This window comes from Octodon degus, unplaced genomic scaffold (assembly GCF_000260255.1).
Source record: "Octodon degus isolate 3935 unplaced genomic scaffold, OctDeg1.0 scaffold00273, whole genome shotgun sequence".
Classification (NCBI taxonomy): domain Eukaryota; kingdom Metazoa; phylum Chordata; class Mammalia; order Rodentia; family Octodontidae; genus Octodon; species Octodon degus.
This window is the reverse complement of record NW_004524849.1, coordinates 502,723-514,248: the sequence shown is the minus strand read 5'-3', so window position 1 is coordinate 514,248 and position 11,526 is coordinate 502,723. Positions and strand designations below refer to the sequence as shown.

The 11,526-nt window shown below is 45.0% G+C and overlaps 1 protein-coding gene across 2 annotated transcripts in view; it reads right to left on the bottom strand.

The window, feature by feature from the left end:
* The window catches only part of Lamc2 (laminin subunit gamma 2), a 64,451-nt gene that overhangs the window by 35,088 nt on the left and 17,837 nt on the right, over positions 1-11,526 (bottom strand). For both annotated transcript variants that reach the window (XM_012512768.2, XM_023706862.1), the window contains exon 3: positions 2,827-3,018. In XM_012512768.2, the coding sequence (XP_012368222.1) occupies positions 2,827-3,018 (192 nt within the window). The remainder of the gene's footprint in view (positions 1-2,826; positions 3,019-11,526) is intronic.

The following is an 11,526-nucleotide window of genomic DNA, read 5'->3' as shown; positions in this document are numbered from 1 at the left end:
GGGGATCACAAGTCCGCATCTTGTACAGCAATTAACCACTAAGAAGAATATATGCAGTGTATTATTTGTTGAAACTGTAAAAAAAAAAAAAAAAGACAGCATTATGCATTACAAGTACAGTGAAATTCATATTACTTTAAGTGAAATTGTGTATCACTTGTATATTTTTGTTTTAATTCTAATTGTACTCTCTTCAAAAACTAAAATAAAATATTTACTTTTGTTTAAAAAAAAAAGAAAAAGAAAAAGATAAATAAATAAAATGCCCAGTGTTTCTAAACGTCATTCGACACTCTAAGGCAATACCTAATGCTATCTTGGGGAACACAATGCTCTATAGTATATGAAAATGTCCTGAAATGGTATAAAGTCTTAGATCTTAGGAAATAATTTCCACATCTTCATGGACACTTGCTACTTGCTCGACTGCTTGTGAGAGCAGAGGACAGCATTCTGTGTGTGTGTGTGTGTGCGTGTGTGTGTGTGTGTGTTACTAGCAGTTGAACTCAGGGTTACTGCTAAATTATAGGCCCTATTCTTTGTATTTTTTTATTTTGAGACATGTTCTCACTAAGTTATTCAGGCTGGCCTATAATTTGTAATAATCCTGCTTCAGCCTCCTGAGTAGCTGGAAATACAGGCAAGCACTACCATGCTCGGCCCAGAGGGACAGCATTCTTGTTTTTTTTTGTTTTTTTTTTTTTTTTCTTTTCCATATAATGGTAATAAGAGGAAACTGTTCTGGGCAGAAGACCCAGATTATAATTTTAGTTCTTGCAGTTATTTGCTGAGAGATTTGAGGCCATAAGTGTTTCCCCACTGTTGAAAACTATTTTAAAGCATTCCCTGTCAACTAGTGGGTGTTTAAAAGTAAAATGTTAAATAGCTTTAAACCAAAGGTATGGCCTCCTACAAAGACTTCCCTCGTACGAGGATGTAATCTAGAAAGGGATCTTGCCCTCATCTTCCTGAGAACAGTTTACATCATTGTCTACCATGTGCCTCACCAACCTCATTGGCTCTCTACAAGATACTGGGATATAAACGTCCTTACCACCCTTCTCAGATGAGGACACTGGAAAAGGCTAGGGAACACGTGACCCAGTCCCCGTGTTGGTTACAAGATGTGGACTCGGGTTGTCGAGCCCCAGGCCACCACTCTCTTCTACACGAAGTTCTCCGATGTCAGCAGACCTTGCCACCAACCCTCGCTCTGCTCCTGAGCTTTGTAACCTGGAACAGATTGCTTCCTCTCCCTCTATGATCCTCTCCTCATTTGTAAAATAGAAAAAAAAATAATCAAGTTATTTGTGCTGCTTAATTAAGCACCTAGAAAGGGTGGGCACACAAGCATGTGTGAGCTGGCACATGCGACCTAAATCGCCACTGGCTCCATTGCTTCTTGCCAGGCTGTATATCCCGAATCTAAGATGGCTCATCTGCAAGGAAAGAGAAAGACCCCGACACCCCATTGCCAAGCAAGTGAGCAGCGGACTGCAGTATGCTGGGAAAGAGGAAATGGTGAGTCCTTCTCTACCCTCTTGTTTTTTGCTAGGCAGCAAATTCCTTGTCTCCTCTGGAATTATAACCTTGTCCTGGGGCCAACCTTTCCAGTGGAGCCAATCTAGTCTCTAATTACACGCTCCCCAGCCACTCTGCTGGATGACCCATCTCCAGTGACTCATGGTGAAGCTACCATTCTAGGGGATCTGGGCTTTTCCGAGAAGTTAAATATCCATTACAATGGATTAACTTTTCTTCTAATTTTCTTCATGAAGTTCTTCGACAGATAGGGAGAACTGCTGAATCCATAAGATGCTGGATGCAGATTCCACACCACAAGACTAAGCAAATCTGACCCAAAATACGCTGCAACAGGGACATAACGAATTTGGGACTGACTGCTGGGATGCAAGTCCATATCACCCTGGGTTACTCCAGTTTTCTATGAGGTTCCTGCCTCACTCGACCAGCAACTCACATCAGGTGTGTCAAAATCTGCTCGTGTTTCGATTCTTTCAGCTCCTTTCGGGCACCAAGGCTGCGCCCATTAAATGGATTTGTGTTTATCACATTATGCTGCTGAGGATTTTCTGGCAAAGGGGAAAGTAGCTAATGCCAAGAAAGATGATAGAGAAAGAAGGTAGTCAAAAAGCTCAGCTCATTTACGGAGCTACCTGCCTCTCCCTGCTTATATTTACTCAGATATCTTGACTGCACATACTTGCATCCTCAGACTAAACACTTATAGTTCTGTGGCTAGAGCCCCGGGCAGGACACAAAAGCCTCCTGTGAGCCTGCCACTCCTCAGCTGCTTCCTACTGGTTATTTAATTTTCTCTGCTCACACTCTGTGAAAAGTTCTAATCCTTTTTTCCTCAGCTCTCTCTTTTATTAGTACCACTCCACATTTACAGCGCCTAGTACAGCACCAGAGACAGATCTTTGAAATCCCTATTTTTCCAAGAGGTTGGTCGAAGAGACTGTTATGGATATGAGGAGATAACCATGGAAAAGAGCAAGCCCTTTGTCCCTGGGCTCACAGGCTGTCATCTACCTTGGGAAAATTAATCACAGGACCCTGCAGGGAGCTAAGACACAATGACCCCAGCTGCTTCCACCAACCCAAAGTCAGAGAAGCGCATTCTCTCAGAGTGAAATGGTTACCAAAGCCAGTGGGGGGGAGTTCTCAGTTGTTCCTGAAACTACCCATCTCCCTCCTGCCTGCCTGCTCCCCACCCTTCTCTTTTCTCTTCCTCCTTTTCCTCCTCTCCACCCACCTCTCCTTCCCTCTTGCTCTTTTTTTTCCCTGGCCCCTGTCAGCTACCTTTGGAGTGACAGTTGCAGGGCAGGCAGACATCCCTGTCCTGGCGCCGCCGGTAAAAGCCCTCCCTGCACCTCTCGCAGCGTGGGCCATCAGTGTTGTCCTTGCAGTTGAGGCATCGGAACCCATTGCCTGTCCGCCAGTGAAGCTCCTGGTCAAAGATGCATTGTTGGGACTTCCCATTGCACTCGCAGACTAGGGAGAGAAGAAGAGAAGACACCATCAGGAAAAAGCAACTTGGTCCAGCAATGGCCGTGACTCATCCACATGGCTGACACTGACAAAGGATCTACAAAGTGTGGTACAGGGATTCCAGGTAAATCTGAAGGGATTTGACTGACCTTATCAGATACAAAAGTTACATTTCTTGTTCTATAGGTCTTGCTTTATCTTGGTCTTAACCATCCACCAGAAAAGTATAAACATGAAGTATAAAAAGTAAAGCATATTAATATGCTGAGCTGTAAAAGGCTCAAGTCAACAACTTCTGACACTGCCAGTCCTACAGATAACCCATTACTATTATGGACTACTGGACTATATTGGATTGTTTTGCTGAATTCACACACCTACAATATTTAAATGATGAGGAAATACCCATCTCTGACAAAACTAAACCAAAAAAAGGGATACAAATGAAAGACCGTTTTGTATTTGTATATACAAAATAGTTATGATAGATATACAGTTACTTTCTCTTAATTCAATGAGAAGAAAGATTTGTACTAATAGTGTTTGGACAGGATATTATGTCTGCATCTTGTACTGTGGATAACCACTAAGAAGACAACAACATGCAATGTATTAATTATTGAAACTGTCCTACTAATCAGCTTTGAAACTGTCTCATTGCTGTTTCTCAATAAAATTTAAAAAAATAATAATCAGGGACATCCCCAGCTGATTTCATTACTATGAATATGAATATGAGTTGTGTGTGGGCTACAAATGGTAATGCAAACTGCTCAGTTATGATTACAAGGGAACAAAGAGGACCGCAAGGACTCTTTGGGAGTCCTAGAGAAACAGCTGGTCCACAGAGCTGGTGGATTGATGAGTTCAGCGTTGCCAACTGTCCAATTCCTTAAGAGAAACCAAATATCTTAAACAATTTGTTGCTATGTGAAAATCTATGATTTCAAGATCTGAAAGGAAGTCATTTGAAAACATAGTACATGCCACCAACAGACCCAGTCTACGGGGCTGAGAGAAGACCTGACTGACAGCTGTCAGCCACGAGCTCTGGGCCAGCTATCATGACAGACAGCGTCGCTGGTCAGGATGCACAGTGCCTTCCCTCCAGTGCCGATCAGGCCCAAGGAGCTGAGAAGGCCTGGGGGTATCTGTTCTTCTCCACACTTGTACCCTGAATGTTTCTTTCAAAGCCAGGTGTCAAGGAGAACTATGACCTGGTGTCCTGGTCCCATGAAGAGTGACCTTCCCCACCCTTTAAGAGTTCCAAAGATACTTGGGGGTGGGGGTGGGAGTGGGGGAACTGAGGCCTCCATGTGGCCCTGAACTGCTAGTGAAATAACAAGCAAAAGACTTCACATGGCACCTGGCACGCAGGAGATGTTCCAAAACACTCAGGCACAATTTAAGAGAAAGATGAAGGGCCTCTTGGATCCTAACCTTTTGAGTCTTGTTTCTCCTCCTCTTCCTCCTCCTCCTTCTCCTTCTCCTCCTCCCTTTCTTCCTCCTCTTTTTCCTGCTTCCCTGGGTTGTTAAGAGGATCTCACTGAGAAAAAAATTACCAGTGTCTTTGCTTGTGCTACCGGAACCCTCACTTATAGGAGACAGATGTCACTTGGGATGGGACTAAAAGAAGATAGGGTGTTAACTTGACCAGCTGGAGATGTGGGGATTGAACCTCCATTTGAGACCACAACCTGCTCTCTTGCTGTCGCGCATACTGCCTCCAGTGACCGTGTGCCACAGCAGCAGCTAGTTTCCAGAGTGCCCAGAGGGCTGACAGTGAAGTCAGTGAGTGTGCGCAGTGGGAGCGACCGCCCCGTGCCCGCTGCTACCACACTCTGAAGAAACAAGGCGAGGAAGTAAATTTTGTGAACTTCCTCAGTGCTGCTGCAGAATGATTTCTGCGGCTTTGGAGGCCAGCGACTCCAAAGGAAGCTGGCAAGATCTGCGCAGAGCCCACTTGGATTCTGGGACTTCTTGGTCGTCGGCTCAGTTAATTCTCACAACATTTTACCATCGGTGTATTTATCCTCACTTAAAGGACGGCAAATGAGTACTTAGCGAGGGCAGGTATCTTGCCCCGCTTCACACAACTGAATGGCAAAGATGTAATTTACTCTGAGGGCTGTCTGACTCAAAAGCCTTCATCTTGCCATCTTACCCTACTTCTCAAGAATCTGGGCTGGCGATACACATAGGTATTCTTTTTAGGAATCTTTAATAGGTGCTCCTTTGGCCTGAGTCCTTCCGAATGCAGTAGAGTGTGCTGTTCCTCCTCAGACAGCACTGATGTTACAAAACCTTTCTCTGGCATTTTGCATCTACTTCTGCCCCTCTGATTTACACACACACATACACACACACACACATGCACACACGCACACACAGTTTTATTCATTCATCTATTTATCCAACAGATGTAAACTTCAGATGTTTCAGCAGGCCTCACATCAATAAAGCCTCTGAACATCTGGAGACAACGACAGCATCTCTCGCCTTAGTTTTCTCTCTTTGGGTTAAATTGGAGACCAGACACCTCCAAGTCTTCCAACCATTTCTTACATCATGATTTCTGGATTCTTCTCGACTACCCTCTTAGTGATCTACTCTAGTTTTCAGTACCCTTGATAGTACAGTACTCCAAGTGTAGTTCAAACAGCTGTCTGCAACAAGATGAAATATTTGTATTCTATGGATAAAGACTAACATTATTAACAACATATCAAGCTTGCAAGCAATTCAAACTACCAGGGCTTTTTCACAGAACTGGTACCAAGCCAAATCTTTCCCGTCCCAAGGCTTATGAAACTAGTTTTTGGTTCTCCAACAAATGTGCCACACAGCTGCCATGCACTATGAAATGTCCTCTGAGTACAAGACTGCCCATTACAAGGTCTAAATACACCAGTCAGCGATCCCTGTGAGGCTTCTCAGCTGAGTCACCCAGAGAACCCGTGCTCACCCTGCCCTGATATCGGTTAGAAGCAGTCTCCATGTCCAGCACGGGCAACTTACTGACATAGTGAGACCATGTCTCAGAATAAAAGTGATAGGTTCTGGCCCTATTGTGAATTGCTGAATTATTATGGTGGCAATCTAACATGTCTGAAGCCCGTAAAACAACAGCTTATCTTCCCAATGACCACTTCCCCCTTCTCTCCCAACCCAGTCCTGGATACAGTTTCCTCACCTTTCCTGCCCACACTAGGGAGACCCCACCAGCTCCTTAGGTGTCACTGAACCTGCTGATCACACTGTAGCCCCTAACAGAAGTTCACAAAGTCTCAGCTTTCTTGGTCTCAGGCCAGAGGCTTTTCCCCATCTGCCCTCAATCCTTTCCATGTCTTTAGAGTTAATAAAGGCTTCTTTCATCTTTCCTATCTCTTTACTGCACTGCCAAAAAAAAAAAAACCTAACAATTTTTTTTTTTTTAATTTAAAAGGGCTGAGTTGCAGTTAAGCGTGAAGGCCCTGGGTTCAATCCCTAGCACCACAAAACTAATTAAATAATCAGTTAATTAACTCATTGTTCATGTATTTGAAGTACAGTCTCTCTCTGATCATCTCCTAAATTTACACTAACTGCCTTAAAATCAATTGCTATTCACTTATTCTACTGAGCTATCTCCCCAGCTCATTTGTTTTTAATGCACAAGTGAGTGAATGTGCTTGTGAACTTGAGGAAACCCACCGATGTGCGTCTTTCTTTTAAAACACACCACAAACCCACATATACAGACACGCCCTTAGAATCATAAACACAAACTGTGAGCACTCACTTTCTTCGCCATTCCTCAATGGAATGCTTTTCTCCACAGGATCCCGGTTCAAAAATAACTTCTGAGTAAGTTATAATTTATTAAGATTAATAGATCTGCTTAGGCAGACATAGCAGCCTGGGTTCGAGCCCCCGGGAGCCACGCCAGCCTGTCCTCAGGGTGGGCTGAGACAGCGATTGAGACTGGGCATGGTGGCGCGCCTGTAATCCCAGCACTTGGGAGGCTGAACACAGGAGGATCACTACGGGTCTGATCTATGTAGTGAGATCCTGTAGACCCTGTACTAAATACATTTAAAAAAAGATTAATAGACCTAAGTGCAAAACCCGTAACAGATTTTAAAATGAGGAAATTCTAAAAATGTCTTTATTATATGTGCTTTTTTATGCTTAGATGTGTTCAACCTTCTGTCTAGAAATTTTTAAAAATTATTTTTATTGTGTAAGCTTCTTGTTATCCTTCCAAACCCTGAGCCAGCTGCAAATTCCATCAATACATTGTCTAGTTCTCATGGGGGGACCTTGGCACAGATTTAAGTGAGGGCAGCACAAGGATGAGGGTCTTGGGCAGTCCAGGAGTCAGCTGTAAACAATATCCCAGCAGCCCCTCCCCCCCCACTCAGCACAAGGACGCTGAACCCCCACTGCTGTGAGGCCCACTCTAGGGCCCCATGCAAGGGCAAACAGCCAGCAGGGAGCTCAGCCCTCAAGGAGTTTACATAGGAGTGCGGAAGAGAAGGAGGGGAGATGAGTAAAGTGAGTGATGCGTAGATAAAACACTAGGCAATGACATGTGTCAAGGAGAACTACATAAGCAGTGAAAATAAATATGAAGCTGGGGGTGGATAAGATGGAGAGGAAAGGAGAATGGAACAGTACCATGCGCTGGTGTGTGTTTCGCTCCTGTACTACCAGTGAGACACACACTTACTTGTTTCACTTAGTAAAGACCACTATCACCTGACAAGGAGGCAAGGCTTCAGAACAGAAGGCAAGCGCTGAGGTTGCATTTTGCCGAAGAAGGGACTGAGCACGTACTCGTTTAGCTTTGTCAATCACTGTTTATGTAATCTGTCTTTTCTTATGTCCCCATAGTCAGGTGTGGGACCAGGTCCCGGCATCAAAAAATCACCACATCGAAAATACAGAAACACATCAGACTTGAACTCCGACCAGACCCAAAGCCCTAGGGTCTAGACATCAACCCAGCCAGGTGTTTGTCCTTCCACTGACTTCTTTACTGCCATTGCTAGGTTCCATCCTTTATTCATCATTGGCTATTTATTCATACTGCACTTATTTTGTTCTGTTTTTGAGACAAGGTCTTGTGATGTAGCTTATGCTGTCCTTGAACCCGTGATCCTCCTGTCTCAATCTATCAAGTGTTGAGATTACGGTTGTGCGTCATCACCACCACTCTTTCCAAGCAAAGGACCCCTCTTTAAGGCTCCTTCCTCTCCTCCCTCTGTCCCCTCCCTCTGTCGCCCCCCTCCCCCCAGTCCTTGCCTTCCAGCCAGGTTCTTCCCCACAGTTGAAGACCTGCCATTCATCAGGTTTGCTTCAGGACCTAGACAAATACATCTGAAACCAAATCATTTTACTAAGATTTTCACATTTTTCTGTAAGTCTAGTAAAGCGTGGGTGGTAATCGTGTCTGACTCCATTGGATCCTGCTGCTTTGGCACTGAGGTATTTATTATAATAATAACCATAATAGCACACAGTCGCTGACCCTCAAGGTGCTTCTTAGGGAAGACAGCCAGGCAACCAGACAAGACTGGTCCGCCCACCGCCCACTGCCACCCACACTCGCGGGAGACACAGATCAAAGGAGCTGGAAACCCTCCGTAAACAATGGAGCCCGGCTGTGCAGAATTCCTCAGGGCGTTTGCAGCACGCCCACCCCTCACTAAATACACTACTCAACAGGTTAGGACAGGAAGCAAACTCTTTCCAAACTGTAGACCTAGAAGAATGAAAGGAAATAGAAAATATTTCCTAGGGCTGTGCTTGGGGCAAGACCTTGAAACTACTGCCACCGCGGCTTGCATTGCATTGAGCACACAATTTAAATTTCCCCTAAGAAATCTCAAGGCAAGCATTTACCAGAAATGGCAATGGCTTGGCGTAAATGTGACAATTTGTGCTAAGCAGAACCTCTTTCTATTGTTCTAAACTTCAAAACATTCTCTGCTTTCCCCCAAGGTAGTTAATTTCCATCATCATGCAATGTATGAACTCTTTATGCTTTTTAGTACATTAGCAGCAGTGGCAAAATTAAAAATCCAAATTCCTTCGAAAAGGCTGTAGATTTGGCCCTGTGGGCCTCTCTAATCTTAACTCACCTGTCTCTCGTTCATTTTCACTGGGGTCTCACAGAGATCTTTGCATGACTTCTGGGACACACTAAGCCCTTTGCCACCTCTGGACTTTATTTATTTTTTAAATTTTATTTATTGGATACAGGGTCTCACTACACAGTTCAAACTCGTAGTGATCCTCCTGTCTCAGCCTCCCCTGGGATTACAGATGGGCACCACCCTACCCGGTTTCCAGGCCAGCACGGTGCGCCCGGAGTTCCGGGGCTGGCAGGGTATACAGTACTGGGGATCCAACTCAAGTTCTTGCACTTGCCACGCAGGTGCTGAGACCACCGAGCTATCTCCCAGCCACACCTCTGGCCTTTAGGCTTGCACTTCCTCTCCTATCCTCTCCCTGGAGCATTCCCAGAAGATGCTCTCCCTAAATCCATTCTTCATACAACAAACCCGAGCTCTTTTTAAGAAGCCGAAGTCAGGGGTGCACCTCTCCACTGATAACATTGCATCCAAAGCTTTTCCCTCCTCTGAATGTCTCCAGTACTTCATTGTTATCTCTCTGGTGGCATTTGCCACTTTCAAGCCCATGTCATCATTACTTATGTTTTGTCTAGGATATTTCTCACTTTCACATTTCAACAGTCCCAAATATAGTGCTTGGAACTGTGATTAATGGATGGATGGACAGACAGAAGGACGGACAGATGGACAGATGCATGGAATGATAGAAGGAAGAGAAAAAGAGAGAAATACAGACAGTAGAACTTTAAAAAAAAAAAAACTGAACAAAAAGCCAAACACACAGAAATGTCCCAGAAGTCCAGATATCTACTTTGAAATTTCAGGAACATAATTTCCAAATTACCCCAACACAATACATAGGGTTTTTTTTTTTTTTGTTTCCATAGTATTTAATATTAAAAATCTAATGTTTCAAATCCATGCTAAGAAGGGAACAAAGATTTGTGTTGTTGTATTTTTAATTAAAAGAAGCATCTTGGACTTTCTTTCAGGGCAGAGGAAGCCTTTGTGCCTCAGCACCCCACCCAGGTGTGGCGGCCTATGGGCTTGGAGCTGCAAGGTGGCAGTGCTGGTGGTGGTGGCGGTGTCAGTGTTGGTGGCAGTGGCCTTCTGCCGGCTGCCCAGGAGAGCAGCAGACCTAGGGCTGCAGTGGGGAAGGCGCGAGGGCTTGCTGCAGGCTGTGGCGTGTGAGCTATGCGCGGTGATTGGGCAGCCTTGACAGGTAGTGTGCTTGGCCGGGGAGCACAGCAACCTCAGGAGCTAGGAATTCAGGCATCATGTTTGAACCTGACAGTGTGTGCTGACTGCTATTACGTAGGGCCCTGCTGCTTTTGCTGCTGCTTCAGCTGCTTAGGCACCAAGACCAACCCAGCGGAACAGCAGCATGTTTCAGTAAATTGCCTGTAATCCCCTGTGAATGAATCCACGTAGGAGTCACTTCAGGATGACACTCAGTTCTCTTCCTTATTTAAAGGAAAGGTGTGGGCCCTTCGTTTCCCTTCCTGCAGCCTGGGCTCCTCTTCCCTTCCTGAGATTCCGAGTCCTTGCCTCCCTTTCTGCCACTCTCGCTCCTTGGCTGCTATGAAGCCATGCTCCCAGGCTTTCTCCTGGGTCTACCTTCCCCAGTCCAGTCCTCCTGGCTCCTTTCCTTCCCCTGCTCCAAATGCTGGCCTTCCTCAAGTGTCTGTCCAGAGCTTGCAGAAATCCTCCCGCTCCCTGGGTCACCTCACCCAAGGGAAAAGGTCTCATGACCATGACGCGTGTTGCTCCCCTAGGCCTGACTTTATCCTCAGCTTCACATTCTCCTGCCCACACAGCCACTCAGCTCACTCACCCTCTTAGTTCAAGGCTCTTTAGACAAAACCTGCTTAAAACCAAACTTGGAATTTTCATGCCTTGAAGTTGGAAATCTGGTAGCTGCCTTCAGTGTCTCATGTACCGACATCCTATTTAACACTGACTCTTATTGGTAAGTCACAGAGTATGATCTCAGATCCACCCGCTTCTGTCTCCACTGTGGCCCTTCTGGACCAAATTCCATTCATCTCTTGACCATCACAGCTTCCTGACCGAATTTCCTTGCTTTCCTCCACTCTGAAGTCAGAAAATCTTTGCAAAATACGGATTTTATCCACAGATCTCTGCTTAAAGCTCTCTGGTGCTTTTCCTTTCCTTGTAGGTTAAACGCCGGAGTTGCTCAGCATTGCTTATAAGGGCTGCCACGGGTTTACCTCTTTCTCTAGCATAATCACATATGACAGTCAACTGACACTATCACTCATTTCACATGTATTTCATGTCTTTCCTTCCTCTGCTCTGCTTCATTCTACTTATTTATTATATATTAATTAATTAATTAATTTTAGTACTGGAGATTGAGCCCAAGGCCTTC